This window comes from Panthera leo, chromosome D1 (genome assembly GCF_018350215.1).
Source record: "Panthera leo isolate Ple1 chromosome D1, P.leo_Ple1_pat1.1, whole genome shotgun sequence".
NCBI classification, from domain to species: Eukaryota; Metazoa; Chordata; class Mammalia; order Carnivora; family Felidae; genus Panthera; species Panthera leo.
Genome location: NC_056688.1, coordinates 10285850 through 10301258, shown reverse-complemented (window position 1 = coordinate 10301258; position 15409 = coordinate 10285850). Strand labels below are relative to the sequence as shown.

The following is a 15409-nucleotide window of genomic DNA, read 5'->3' as shown; positions in this document are numbered from 1 at the left end:
GTCAGTTGAGCGAATGACTTGATTTCCACTCAGGTCATGATCTCATGGTTCATGGGATCCAGCACCTTGTTGGGGTCTGCACTGACAGCACAGAGCCTGCTTGGGATTCTCTCTCTCCCTCTCTCTCTGCCCCTCCTCTACTCAGGCGAGTGCACTCTCTCTAAGTAAGGAAAGAAAGAAAGAAAGAAAGAAAGAAAGAAAGAAAGAAAGCAAGCAAGCTTAAAAAAAATGACCAGTATTCATTACTATCATAATTACTTTTGATCCACCAGAATGGGATCCCAAAGATTTCCCAGCGGTTTATAAGAATTTAGTAGGGTCTGTAGTTCAGCTTCTTCCATTTTAATGGCATACACTTGAATGTGCATGGCATTTTCTAAAAGAAGGGTATCATAAATTAAATAAGCAGTGATACTTGGTCTGAAATTACTTGAAGTTCAAAAGCCACAAGAAGAACAAATCATTATTATATAATAAGAAGGTAAAAATTATCCCTGTTAAGGGCACCTGGGTGGCTCAATAAGTTAAGCATCTGACTTCGGCTCAGGTAATGATCTCACGGTTCATGAGTTTGAATCCCACATCGGGCTCTGTGTTGACAGCTCAGAGCCCGGAGCCTGCTTCAGATTCTGTGTCTCCCTCTCTCTGCCCTCCTCTGCTTGCACTCTGTCTATCTCTTGAAAATAAATACTAAAAAAAATTTTTTAATTATCCCTCTTCATATTTATTTCGTGTTCGTTCACAAGGTAGTGTTGCCTAACACAGAGGGATAGTCAGATATATAATTAACTAGTGCCTTATTTTACTTAAAATTTTAACAGTGATACAGAAGTCTAAACTAGAAAAACTAACACATAGAGACGCTATTTTTCTCAAGAAGTGAGATTTGCATTATTTTAGCCAAATATTTTACAGTGTTATATCTATTATCCCATTTCTTTCAAATCTTCATAAAATTTGGTTTAGAGTACATGATTCCTTCTACTTTCCAATAATAAACAATTCAGTCAAACCCAACTATTTTCTGAATTCCCAAATAAAATTGACTCTTACCCTGAATGCCCTTCCTACTAATCTACCCCTAAGGAAATTCTAGTATTGTTCAAATTCTATCTCAAATGCTACTTCCTTTAAGAGGAAGTATACTGTAATATTTAAGAAGAGTATTGGCCCAGGTCCTGCCTGGCTGCAGATTGCTAGGGTTCAAATCCTGGCCTGCTGTTTTCCAAATAAATAACCTTTCTAATGAGGATAATAATATGGCTATAAATAATAAATGAGTTAGGTTATGTAAAGTTTTTAGAAAATAGTAAATACTCAAAAAATGCTATCATTATTTCCATAGCTTTTAACAATCAATCCAACAAGATGTAATATCATCCTCCTTTGAATTATGTATTCCTTCAACAAAGGGGTAACTGGTAAGGGATAAAAAGTATTAGAACCTGATGTAGGGATGGCTGGGTGGTTCAGTGAGTTGAGAGTCTGACTCTTGATTTCAGCTCAGGTCGTGATCTAATGGTTTGTGAGATCCAGCCAAATGTTGGGCTCCATGCAGACAGCATGGAGCCTATTTGGGATTCTCTCTCCTTCTTTCCCTGCCCTGCTCACATGTGCTCATGCACACTCTCAAAATAAATGGATAGACTTAAAAAATAAAACCTGATGTGGGCACCTGGGTGGCTCAGTTGGTTGAGAGTCTGACTTCGGCTCAGGTCATGATCTCATGGTTCATGGGTCTGAGCACCTCATTGGGCTCTGTGCTGACAACTGGAGCCTGGAGTCTGCTTCAGATTCTGTGTCTCCCTCTCTCTCTGCTCCTCCCCTACTTGTGCTGTCTCCCTCTCAAAAATGAATAAACATTTAAAAAAAATTTTTTAAACCTGATGTAAACGAATTCACTGCCTAATAAACAAACAGACCATTTATACTGTAATCCACATTTTGAGCACTGTTTCTCAAAGTATAGTCTGAGAACTACTTGGAACAGAAATAGATATTACTGCTGAAATGGAGATTCAAGGACTTCATCTTGGACCTAATCAGAATCTCTAGGGTATAGCAAGCAAGTATTCTTAGGCACACTAAAATATGAGAACCACACTATTGGAAGTAGAGGTATAAACAGGATGTTTTGCAAACCTGGGAGGTGGAAACCCTTGGTTATTTATCTTACTACTTTTATTTATATTCTGCATATTCATCTCACTCTCCTCTTTTATTAACATAAATATCCTGAGGTCAGTTTTTACTCCTCTCACTTAAGTAGAATTACATTGAATACCCTGATTGGACAATGGTCTGAATAGAGATTCAATAATTTAAAACATCTTACATTTTATTTATTTATTTTTTTTTAATTTTTTTTTTTAACTTTTATTTATTTTTTAGACAGAGAGAGATAGAGCATGAACTGGGGAGGAGCAGAGAGAGAGGGAGACACAGAATCTGAAACAGGCTCCAGGCTCTGAGCTGTCAGCACAGAGCCCAACGCGGGGCTCGAACTCACGGACTGTGAGATCGTGACCTGAGCCGAAGTTGGACACCCAACTGACCAAGCCACCCAGGCGCCCCTAAAACATCTTACATTTTAGAAAAAGTTTATGTGTGTATACATTCTGTACTCCATAGCATACTATTGGCAGTTTATTATATACTCTTCAGACTTTTCACAACATTGGATATTGTGTTCTAGACCTCCTTAAACCCCTTTCTATTATTGGTTCTTGACACACTGCACTTTTCTAACTTCCCTGCTCCCTCTTTGTTTGCATATTGCTAGCTTCACTTATTAGCTGACAGCCTTGGGTAAGTTACTAACCACTCTGAGCCTCAAGTTTTTTGTTTTTTGTTTTTTTTTTAATTTTTTTAACGTTTATTTATTTTTGAGACAGAGAGAGACAGAGCATGAACAGGGGAGGGGCAGAGAGAGAGGGAGACACAGAATCCGAAACAGGCTCCAGGCTCTGAGCTGTTAGCACAGAGCCCGATGCGGGGCTCGAACCCACGGACCGTGAGATCATGACCTGAGCCGAAGTCAGACGCTTAACCGACCAAGCCACCCAGGCGCCCCGAGCCTCAAGTTTTTCAATGATAAAATGGGGGTGCCGTGGGGATAAAAGAAAGGTAATTCTTCCTATTTATGTTGGTTGTCATAACTAAATATAACGATAGTAGAGCATTTGCAAACATTAACTCCCTTCATTAGCCCCTCTTCCCCTTATCACCTCAGGAGTGTGTTCCTAAAGTCTGATCTTGGATCTTTACTCTTTAATGTCAGCACACTTCCTCAGTAGTCTCATCTAGTCCCTTAATTTCACCAAGTACTTCTTGCAGACGATTCTTAACATGTCAAAAGAGAATTCTTCATTTTCCCCCTTCTAAATCAATTTTTCCCACATACTAAATCACCTAGCTTCAAAATCTCTGTGGGCCTTGAATTCCTCTTCTTCACTGTCCCCTCACATTCACTAAGTGGTTAAGTTCTGCTGAGTATACCAGGACAGGGCCAGGAAGAGAATGCTAAGGGGATGATATAGGGTAGGTGTAAATTACTAGGGCTCAGTTTACAAGGGTTTCTGGGGGCAAATCCTTTGTAAGGATTTTTACCTGTCCACCCCACCTGGGCAGCACCTCCAATTTTTCTTCTGGACCAAACCTGTCCTCATCAGCATTGATGCTTCCACTTCTCTTGCCATATCAGTCACTTTCTTTCTACTGTCCTAATATAGGCCCTCACAACCTCTTAGATGATATTATCACAGCCTCTTAATCAGATGAAATTAGATAGGGAAGCTATCTCCTATGCCAGAGCCTCCGAACAGGTGGGATGGCCAGAGGCTCCAGGCCAATTGCCTCCAGTTTTAAACAGCTCATGGAGCTCCAGATCCCAATTTACTCCAGTGTGAGCTAGAGTTCTTATCATTTTCTTTTTTTTTAAGTTTATTTATTTATTTTGAGAGAAAGCTTGTGTGTGCGTGCGTGAGCGGGGGAAGGGCAGAGAGAGGAAGAGAGAGAATCCCAAGCAGGCTCCTTGCTGTCAGCACAGAGCCTGATGCTGGTCTCCATCCATGAACCATGAGATCATGACCTGAGCCGAATCCAAGAGTTGGATACTTAACCAACTAAGCCACCCAGGCATCCCAATATTATCACTTTCTATGCGTGGTATCCTGTGGAAAAGGTTGGGAAGCACTGCTACTAAATTAATCTAAGTACAGATCTGATTGTATCATATAATCCTCCAAAAGGCTTCAGAAATGACTCCTCACTGTCTACCAAGTAAAGTCTAAACCACTTGGCCAACCACTGAAGGCACTGCACAGGCTCACACCAACCTACCTGTCCAGAACTACCCCTGCCCACCCCCGCACTAAGGTCTTCTGTTCCAGCCAAACTAAAACACTTCCTATTTTCTTCTCCTCCTCATAATTATACCCTTCTCAGGGAACCTGGGTGGCTCAGTCAGGTAATAATCTGACTTCAGCTCAGGTCATGGTCTCGCGGTTTGGGAGTTTGAACCCCACATCAGGCTCTGTACTGACAGCTTGGAGCCTGGAACCTGGGCAGAATTCTGTGTCTCCCTCTCTCTGCCCCTCCCCCGCTCACACTCTGTCTCTCTCAAGAATAAATAAAAAATTATATCTGTCTCTTCAACTAGGGTATTTCCTATCTCCTCCAGGTGAAATTCACTTACCCTATGCATCCTTCGGGATTCAGTACCCATGTCACCCACTTCATAAACACAACATTCCCATTTCCTATAGCAAGAACTAATTCTCCTTAGTCTGAACTCACACAGCATCTATTTCAGCTCTGTTAGGGCACTTACCTTACTCTGTCTTGTGCAATAAAGATGAATATACTTTATTAGTGGTATTCCTTGAGTACAGAGTCACTTGTTTTTACCCCCACTCCAGTACCTAACACATTGCTTTGCATACTGCAACCACTAAATTGTTCAACAATTTTCTAGTGCATATCGGTATGATTTCTGTTAGCTCAGCATCAGCCAATTTCAAGAAAGAAAATCATATAACAATAGTAGCTATAATAGAAAGCTACAAAACAATAACCAGAGGTTTTAAGGCAGTCCCCCAGAATGCAAATAAAAGAACCAAACATTTATATTAGGAAGTGTAGCAGTGATTTTCAATTGGGACAGGTCTAAATAGTGAATAGTCTTCCTAGTGCATACACAAGAGAATCCCTAAACCGTGAATCCTGTCCCATGTTATGTAAAGTATGCAAACGAAAGGCTGTTTCCCTGACGAGTAAACAAATCCTGACTCAGCCTTCCGTAACTCCCAGCTCTGTGGTGTTGCTGTCTGTATCTGCTACACACAGAGTGAAAAGGTTCAGAAGCCCCCAGTATTCTTCAGGAAAGAGGCACAGAGTTCTAAGCCTGAGCAGGCAGAAGAGGAAGAAGGGGAGGAGAAAGGGGCAAATCCCTTACCTGAGATCCAACGTACCATCACAGAAAGGAAACCCACTGCAATGGTAGAAAGGTTGCTGACAAAATGGAGAAAGATCTGAAAAAACATTCTGGTATTACATTCAGTAGCAACAGATCCGTGATTTCCAAAACCTCACACTCACTTCCTGGTCTGTCTTTGGCTCACTGACAGGAAAGGAGGGAATGCGGGCAGGAGGCAGGGAGGTGGTGGTAAAGGGGCAGGGCTTCCAGATGCCTGCAAACTTTTAGTCTCCTTTCCACAAGAAGTATCCCAACCTATGATAAGTAGTTGTTTGAAATTCTGAAATTGGACCATCAATAGCGGTCTCCCTTCCTAAACTTTCCTCTTTTAAACTTGTTGTCACATTACAATGAAGCCCCTTGATCCATGGGTTCCATTTCATTATGCTGCTCCTCTCCTCTGAAAGGTTCACATCTCTGTCCTTACAGAATAAAGTCCAAATGTAGTCTGTCAATAAAGGACTCTACAATCAGGCCACAACCTACCTTTCCATTGTCTGCCTGCTTTGTACCATATCATCCTTTTCTTTTCCATTTATTTAATTTATAAGACATATTCTGATAATCTAGTATGAATAAGGCCCTGTGAAGGTATGCCCTAATGTATAATGATTAACAAACACCTTTGAGCATCAATGTATCAAATACTGTGCTACAAATTGAGAATATAAGAAAACAAGATTCAATCCCTCTTCTCTAGTGGTTTAGATGATACACTATTCCCTTCTGTGAATTCTCAGTTCAGGAAAAAGCCTATCCAACATACCATGTGTTTGTGTTTTTGTTCTTCTGTGCCATTTTAACAAACTTTCCCCTGCCTGAAATACCCTCCTTCTTTTCAAAAACCCATTTTACTACTTCTCTGACCCCTTTGCCAAATGCCTTCTAGTAACTCCAACTAAAAGGAATTAACTAGTACTGCACAGAAATATATATATATATATATATTTTTTTTAATGTTTTTATTTATTTTTGAAGGAGAGAGACAGAGCATGAGCAGGGGAGGAGCAGAGAGAGAGGGAGACACAGAATTCGAAGCAGGCTCCAGGCTCTAAGCTGTCAGCACAGAGCCTGACGCAGGGCTCAAACTCACGAACCGAACCGTAAGATCATGACCTGAGCCGAAGTCAGACACTTAACCAGCTGAGCCACACAGGTGCCCCTATTTTTTAAGTTACTTATCATGTTTTCTTACCAAAGACATGTAAATGTATTTCAAGAAAGGAGTGGTTACAAATGTCAGAAGGGAGAACAAAAAGTATCTTAAACTATGCTGTATTCCCCACAATGCCTAGCAGAGTATGACGTACAAAGATATTCAATATACATTTTTATTGGTAACCAGTAACAAGTAATTTACAAACACGTGGAATTTTATTGAAATGAGTGATAGAAGTGTAAATTAAAAGGCAATGGTATTTCTGGAATAGCCTGTCTCCAGTTGCTAATTATTCAGAGAATTATTCTTGCTTATGTGGATGGTACCAAAGACATCAAAATTTAATAAAAATCCATCTTATTTAGGCTTTTAGGAACTTTTATCCTAGTAAACACATTTTGACTAAAAATCAGTTCCCTAGGTGTGTTTTTTGTTTTTTCCTTTAAGGAGTCTCCATGCTCAAGACAGAGCCCAACACCAGGCTTGAATTCACAATCCTGAGATCAAGACCTGAGCCAAGATCAAGATTAAAGTCGGTTAAAGGCTTAACCGACTGAGCCACCCAGGCACCCTAGTCTTAATCATACCAATGAAATGATCAGACCAATTCTCTGAACTGCACAGGAAAGACCCTGATGTTTGATAATGGTGACACTAACAAGATATAACAAGTATATTATGAAATGTACTCTGAAACAATCTGTTAACCTTATCTTTCTTAATAGTAATTAATGTTTAGAAAACAGTAACTCAGGAACATTTCTTAGTTATGATGTGCCAGTAGAGACATCTTTGTTTTTAGAACATTAAAAAATTCTGTAAGGTAACAGACTAACTCAAAATCCAGGTGATATGTCATATCCACTCAAATATAGTCTTCTGGTTACACTGTTATTTTAAAATTCCATTTCTAAGAGTTACTTCATTGACCTCCAAACTATCCTGTGTCATTAGCATATCCCTCCACAAATCTAATAATTTTTCTACCTAACCCGTATTTTTAGTAAACATTTTATTTTACGGTTTTCAATCCTTTTATGTTATGTGGTATATATGCCTTAAAATAGTAATCTGATTGCTGTTCTGGCAGTCAAATTAGATTTTACATTTACAAGGCAGCAAGGCACATATGCTGTCCACCAGAAGAATATCAAATTCCCTGTGGTGCTGTTTATAAATATGCACAAATTTGTGATTGCTTATATATGTAAAATAGACATAAAATAGATTGAATGATCTATATGACTGAAAAATGTGTGCTGTGATTTTTAAAAACCTGATTAACATAGTTATCACATATAATTATATAACATATTAAAAGTTTTCAATAAAATCATAGCGATACCTTTGAACATTTTTTATAGGTTGTGTTTTTTTTTTTTTTTTTTTTTTTTAGCTAGATGAGTATTAGAGATCCTCTAATTGAAATTCAATTAATGAATCATAACAGGTTTGAAATGACTTACCAAGGTTGTCTTCTTGTTTGGCCAATTTTTACTTGTGGATCACTAACTTTTATCCCATATCACACAATGGCTAAGGTTTCTAAGTATAATTTATTAACTACACCACTGATAAGGTTGATATGTAAAAAAGCCAACTCATATAAAGTTCTGATTAGTAATTTCTGGTTTTTATTTTATCACTTTTACCACAAGAAAATAATTTTAAACTAAGAATTTTTATTAGCCATATATTGTAACTAATAGAGAAAATAATCAAATGGTAACATTAAATAGCAATAGCTTAGCTATATCTTACTACATATTGTGACACTGGACAAATTATCTTTAGGTTTCGTTTTTTTTATGATGTTGACCATGAAAAACATTTTAAAACTATCTCCATAGCTACCTATCTGCTACTTAGAGTACTGCAAAGAAAAAGTGCAATATTGTTACATAGTACCAAATTAACTCATTGAGTCCTCTTTTAGAAATTTAAGAAATGCTAGGAGGTTTAAGGGGAAAAAGAAGAACCTACATATAATTTAAATAATTTACACTTTTATGAAATATGCCAAATATTTAAGCCTCAAAAAAAAAGGTACATACTTCATATTATTGTCCAGCATAAAGCCCCTTTTAAATCTAGAAAATAAATTCAAGCAGTTTCCCCTTCTATGTTTAAGGTACACAGTTTCTTTAATAACTAGAGAGGTGTCAGAGCATAAATGTCATTCTCTTAATACAACAATAATGGGCTTAAATTCTCAGCTTATTTTAAGTACAAATTTTATCTGTGCAGTGTGTTTGCAATCACTGTAAATCTCTGTCTCAGGAGCTCTCTTTTTTGTATTAGAAAGTTTTCAATAGTATTGGCTTCTTTGAAGAGTCCATCTATCTCGTCAATATAAGATGCATCTACTGCTGCTCTCTCACTAATGAGGAAAAAAAAAGTTTTTACGTTAAACTAAATAGTAATAACATCTAGTGACACTATCATAGTGATGTTTTTTATTATGGCTATACTAGTTAGCTACTTCATTTAAATAGCTTTGCACATTAAAAAACTTCATTAATTTACAAACACTTCAGTAAAAGTTAAATTAGTCACATAAATATTTTTAACTATTCAAAGTCTCCTGACAGGGCAAACTATGTATCTTACATTATAATTCTAATATTAAACTACATACATTATTTTAACAGTCACACAAACCATCATCCGAATACTATGATTGTCCAGTAGTTTAAAAAACAAATACCTAATAAGCTTGATAATCTCAGAGCAATAAAATATTTAAATTCAGTCAGTCCTCAAATATACAGACATAATATTTAGATATTTCATAAATATTTTATATTTAATATCACTCTTATTATCATTAACTTCAATAAATGACATTTTTCTCAAAGAAGTTTTTTTGTAACATGTTAAATGTTATATCATCTAATTAGAGACCTAAATATATCCAGCCTAATATTTAGCTCTGGTAATAACAAAACAAAGGATGTTTAGTGGAAAAGTTGGGATTAATCTTCAAAAATAACCAATTAATCTATTATAAATGAGATAGAATAAAAAAACTGAAATTACAATTGCTGGATAGGTCTGCAACCACTGAATTAAACTTCCTATTACAGAGTTTCCAGAAAAAATTATTTCTAAGATAAAGATTCATGAGGTTATGCTATAAGTACTTGCCTTAAGATCTTTGCATATGCAGACAACATTAGATTAATTTCTTTGCTCATGTCTGTTCAAAAAAAATCACCAAGTTATGAACTGTAACAAATTTTCTGTATTATAAAATCAATGTATAGAAATATAAGCATTTTATATATCACCATTCAAATCTTTCTCCAGGGATTCATCTTTATAAAATAGTCCAGAGCTTTCAGACAAAGAGGAATCTGATTTTCCAAGAGAGGACAGATGTGGACTATCTGGCATTTGAGGCTAATAGAAGAAAGTAAAGAAAATAGATAAACAGTCAACAAGATCCTTAGGACATATGCATTCTGCTGTCCCAAAAGGCAAATAAAACATCTTTCAGAAAAAAAAGCACACATGCTAGAAATTATATGTGCTCATGTCCTAATCAGCCATTTAAAATTTTATTATCAAGAAAACTTTTAGGCCTAACAAGCACCTTGTTCAACATACTAAATTTTACTTTGGTTTTACATTAGACTTTGATTATGGTTTTAATCCCTTGAAAAAGTTTCCTGTATCTTGCACCGGTAGATATTCCCATAGCAATATAGTAAAACTTTCACTTAGACAATAGCCAAATGCTGGCAAAATTATGCAAGATTACATAATCTTTAAGGAAGCAAATAATGTTCCAAATGCAAACAGATCAACTGGCGGAGGTAGTAGTGAAGAAGAGCAGGATACAATGCTCTTAATTTAAAATATCAGCAACTATAGTACCTAGGTATCCTTATTATAGCAAAATACTTATTTAAAACCCAAGTATCACATATGCATGAACATGAACCCATTTCTGTCTCTACATCACGAATTATAACAAAGAAGTCTCCCAATAGTTTCTTGAAGGCCTATACTAGTTAATGAAAAAGCGGCTAGAGTCAACATAGTTCCTGCTGGGACAACCCCAGTCCTGGGAGTATGAAAACATTAAATTCCATTGATCAACAGAATTTTCTGAACTAGAAAATATTTGAGAGGTGTAAAAAATAAAATCAAAGATTAAGGCTCCAGGAGCATATAGATTACCTCCAGCTCTCTTGGTCTCTTGCAATTTCTAGTATCAGGTTTTACAACTTGACTCGCCATCATATTCTGGAGGCAAGGGCTGCAAAGTTTAGAGGAATGCCAAATGTAAGTACAAACTGCATGCTACAGCTTTTTTGAATCTTCCCCTTTCTTTCCAGTCCTGCTGATTTAATTTAGGCTGTCATTATCTGTCACTTATCTGAACAACTCAATTTCTCCCTTCCCTATCCCATCCTATCAACTGCTGTTTGGGCCATCTTTCAAAATTCTGATTACCGTATTTCTTCAACTCAAAAACCTTCCCACTATTCATTGCTCCAGAACAAATTCAATTTCCATGGAATGGCATCCAAAGTCCTAGATCACCTGCAGCCAATCTATCGTTCCCATGATTTTCATCTACTCCCTCTACATAGGATCAGCCAAACTAGTCTCTTTGGCACTTCTGCCTTGTTTCTGCCAGAATTTAAGATTCTTCTACCTTCAAAAAAAACCTTAACATTGAAATATATCTCATAGTTCATCTAATCCAATGTCATTTTTCACAGATGTGAAAACAGGAGCAGAGACCGTTGACCGAGTTCAAACAAGTAAAACTGAGCCAGACTAGAACCAAGACCTCTTGGTACCTGAGTGTCTACTGTCCTATCTTACCTTAATATAGCATCAAACTTTCCTTTTAAATTACTTTCCCATGAATTCTGAAGATCACTTCTCCAGGAATCTGCAAGATTACATTTAAACTAACGAAAAATGTAAACAACTACAACGGGAGGGTCTCTACATCTCAGGAGATGATACTCAACTATCAATTTACTTTGCTTTAAACTCTGGTCCTGGATAACTGAAATGAATGTTTGATTAGTCATATATCATATTCACATAAATAAGACACAAAGCCAGCAACAACAAATAATAGAGAAAGATGTCCTTTTGGTAAATTCCCTACAGCGCTCCTACACTCCTTCCAGCACCTTTAGGCGGCAAGAGCTGTAACGATAATACGCAGACAATATTACGCACGCCCAGTAGCGCTCACTTTGCCTTGAGAAGTTCGAAAAGAGAAGCCAACGTGAAAGCCGCTCTCTTTTCCCTTCCCCTTTTTCTCTTCCCTTTTCCTTCTACACCTCTTCTCTGCTCTCCCAGAGTAACAGAATGTGCATATCGATGAAATGAAAACTTCTAGAGCTAGGTAACTGTGCCTCTGCAAAAACAAGTCCGTTTTTCTGTCAGAACCTAGGTCCCAGCGGACTCCACAGGGCTGCCCCAAGAGGCCGGAAGTGCTCCTGTGACAAACCCCACGATGCAATCCAAAGCTCTGATGCCCTAGACATTACACGGCACTGCCCCTGTGTCTTACGCAACTTCTCCTAGTCTTCTCTTTCTTCTCAACGCCCAGTGGGCCCCTCAGACCTTTTCACCTGCCTTTTTTTCTCACTTCCCTCCCCGCCGCCTTTCCTCCCTAGTTGTGTTTCAGACCCATTAACGTCCCCGAGAGGAAGCGCCCACTCTCAAGGGCACGCATCCCTCCAGCCCCACCCCAAGCCTGGGCTACTACATGGCGTCCGCACCTTCTTCCTCAGCAAAAGCATGGGAATGAGGAGGCGCAGTGCGCGCGAGTGCGCATGCGAGTGCGCGGACTCCACGGCCTCCCAGCGGGCAGCGCGAGGGTCACGTGACGGACCGCGCAGCCGCCCTGGAGGCCAGCCCCGAGCCTGGCTAGGGGGTGTGGGGGCGAGGGGGCGAGGGGGCAAGAGGGCGGGGAGACGGGGGGGGGGCGAGGGGGCGGGGGGACAGGGGCACAGGGCGGGGGGAAGCCCTCGTGCACTTCACGAAGGGGTGGCTTTCTTCCATTGCTCTCCCGCTGTCCCCCTGGACTTGGAGTCTCTGAAATAAAAATCTACCCTTGCTTCCACGTGTGTATTTGGGGAAGGTGGGAAGAATCTGAGTCTAGTCTCTCAAGAAAGAACATGAATTTAGAATTGCCCAAGAGAGGCTGGGGTGTGTCTCACCTGCTTGGAATCTCAGTAAAGGAACATGGGACCCCTGACACTACTTTTCAAGTAAAAGTTACATCCTGTCCCAGGTGGTACGTTTGAAGGAGGGGTTTAAAGCTGAATTCCCGCAGGCTCTCAAGCGAAACTTCCAGACCCAGACCCTCCGTTCCTTCGCTTCCTTTTCTTTGGTGCAACCACACTTTCAGAATCACACCCTTTTGGAAGATTGCTTTGTTGATATGCTAGTAGGTTTAGTCAATATTTTGAAATATGATTTCAAAAAATTTTGTAACATACGTGGCCCACGTACTTGGAAGTTAGTCTCATGAGTGCTCTCATGTGGTGACTTTGACCTGCAATTTCAAAGATAGACATTCTAAAGTTATGCCCAGTTAGTTGATGTGGAAGGGGGAAAATATGACCTCATAAAACAAAGGTCAATAACCCCTAATAAATTCCAGGTACACACTCTCACACCTTAGCGAACTATATTTAACTTAACATGGTTTTTCCGTTTGGCTTACCTAAATGTTAATTGTCATAAAGACTCGGGAGTTGTGTGCGTGTGTGTGTGTTTGACTCGGGAGTGTGTGTGTGTGTGTGTGTGTGTGTGTGTGTGTGTGTAATTTATCGGCTGTTTGTGAAAAAGCCATTCGTTTTAAGTAAGTTCCCAGAAAATAGGTACTCAGTTTGTTTAATTTGATTTGCTAATATTGTGAAATAGAAGTTACTTAATCGACTAGATGATTAGGGTGCAGTTTTTGACAGTCTTTTTGGAATCCCTATCACCGTCTGAGGACTGATAGCAATCTGTGTTGAAATTTTCCCCATGTGTGGTAAAATGAGGGGGGAAAAGTAATGAGTTTTTCATAAAGCCACAGCATTCACTTGAAAGAATTGTCCTTTAGTCTGATACATGTCCGTCCTAGTTTTTTTGGTGTTAAAATGGTCTGTCATAAAATAAAAATATAAAGACTTTTAAGATTTTTAATGCCCTTACTTGGCAAATTATAAAGTTGCCCACTCTTCTGCATTGTTAACATTATTGTCACTATTATTTTTGATAGCCTATTAAATCCAATTCCTCTTCTAGCCTTCACGTTGTATGGTATCTAAAGAGGTAGTTATCTAGTTCTTAAAGTACCTCCAGGAAAAATAATTCCACCTAATACATAAATGTTTACACCAAATTAAGAGAACACCATGGACATTTTATTTTATTTTTAAAATGTTATCTCCATTGGGGTGCCTGGGTGGCTCAGTCAGTTTTGCCTCTGACTCTTGATTTCTGCTCAGGTCATGATCTCACAGTCATGAGGTCAGGCTCCAGGCTGGGCATGCAGCCTACTTGGGTTTCTCTCTCTCCCTCTCCCCTGCTCACTCACTATCTCTCTAAGAAAAACAATAGTTATCTCTGTTGTAAAAACTAAATGAGTAAGAAATGAGAGTGTGTGGAAAGTTTTATAGTTGTCTAGTGCTTTATGGGCGCCTGTGTGGCTCAGTAGGGTAAGCGACCGACTCTTGATTTCAGCTCAGGTCCTGATCCCAGGGTTGTGTGATCGAGCCCCACATTGGGCTCTGTACTGAGTGTGGAGCCTGCTTAAGATTCTCTCTCTCCATCCCTCACTCCCTCTCTCTCCCTCTCTCCCTCACTCTCTCTCTCTCAAATAAAAATAAAAGGGGAAAAAAACGGTAAAATTTTCAAAGGGCTATCATCATCTCATTTTAATCTTTACAAATAATCTTACGAAGTAGGTAAGACATGAAGCCATCTGGGTTGCTCTGTATCAGAAAAAAAAAAAAAAAAAGTTTATCCCAAAACTAAGAAAAGGGAAAATTGTGCACTTTACATCTTTACAGTTGGAGAAAAATCATTGGCGATGGGCCATTTAAAGTTAACTTGTTCAGGGGTGCCCGGGTGGCTCAGCCGGTTAAGCATCCAACTTCGCCTCAGGTCATGATCTCACGGTTCATGGGTTTGAGCCCCGCCTCTGGCTGTGTGCTGACAGCTCAGAGCCTGGAGCCTGATTCATATTCTGTGTCTCCCTCTCTGTCGCTCCCCCACTCATGCTCTGTCTCTCTCTGTCTCTCAAAAATGAATAAACGTTAAAAAAAAAAATTCTAATAAAAAATAAAAATAATAAAATTAACTTGTTTGGTGCTCTGCTTCTGATCATTCTTTGACTCTATTTCATGCTTTCGTATTAATTAGCTATATGGAACACTACAGTTGGAGGATGGAAATCTGTTACTTCAATTTCAACCATGTGTGTATTCTTACCATATGTTTCCTAAATGCATGATTTTTCTTTTTCTAGTAGTCTCTGCACCAAGCACCTCTGACCATCTCACCACAGACTTCCTTTGTAATCACTGCGGTGGACATGATGTTTTTATAACATTGTAAAATGAAAACCCTATTTTGTTAAAAAAAAAAAAAAAAACAAACAAAAACCAAACTCAACTAGCTGCTTATGGAAGCATTTGATTCCTAACTCTAGAACACCTCTGTTTCCATATAGGCTCTATACTGGCCAAAAAAGCAGAAACCAAATGTCACTTTGCTACTTTCCTTGCTAGCACGGTAATACC

At 38.8% G+C, this 15409-nt stretch overlaps 2 protein-coding genes across 8 annotated transcripts in view; both read right to left on the bottom strand.

Moving 5' to 3' along the window:
* The window catches only part of BCO2 (beta-carotene oxygenase 2), a 47347-nt gene extending 40916 nt beyond the window's left edge, over positions 1–6431 (bottom strand). Inside the window, exon 1 of one of the 2 annotated variants that reach the window (XM_042903990.1) lies at positions 5456–6431. In XM_042903990.1, coding sequence (XP_042759924.1) covers positions 5456–5543 — 88 coding nt within the window. In that variant the 5' untranslated portion in view covers positions 5544–6431. The remainder of the gene's footprint in view (positions 1–5455) is intronic. The other variant, XM_042903991.1, reaches the window with a different exon arrangement.
* Positions 6432–8249: 1818 nt separating this feature from the next.
* On the bottom strand, positions 8250–13214 carry TEX12 (testis expressed 12). Of its 6 annotated transcripts, none has more exons than XM_042904008.1 (5): positions 13128–13214; positions 10821–10899; positions 9926–10037; positions 9783–9834; positions 8250–9015 (listed from the first exon to the last, which is right to left on the bottom strand). In XM_042904008.1, exons 1-5 carry the CDS (start codon positions 13190–13192, stop codon positions 8871–8873), a joined length of 453 nt encoding a protein of 150 aa, XP_042759942.1. In that variant the 5' UTR covers positions 13193–13214; the 3' UTR covers positions 8250–8870. The 6 variants fall into 6 exon arrangements, with proteins under 6 accessions (XP_042759942.1, XP_042759947.1, XP_042759946.1 ...); XM_042904013.1 differs by having other exon boundaries at positions 13115–13166; XM_042904012.1 differs by lacking the exon at positions 13128–13214 and adding an exon at positions 12833–13085.
* Between the last annotated feature and the right edge of the window lie 2195 nt (positions 13215–15409).

Excerpts from the sequence above, each read along its gene's own strand:
- TEX12 (XM_042904008.1), bottom strand. The coding sequence starts at position 13,192 with ATGTCTATCTTTGAAATTGCAGGTCAAAGTCACCACATGAGAGCACTC. Across the intron at positions 10,900-13,127 it reads CTCATGAGACTAACTTCCAA|CCCTTGCCTCCAGAATATGA; the intron begins GTACGTGGGCCA and ends TAAACTTTGCAG. Across the intron at positions 10,038-10,820 it reads AGAGACCAAGAGAGCTGGAG|CCTCAAATGCCAGATAGTCC; the intron begins GTAATCTATATG and ends TTCTTCTATTAG.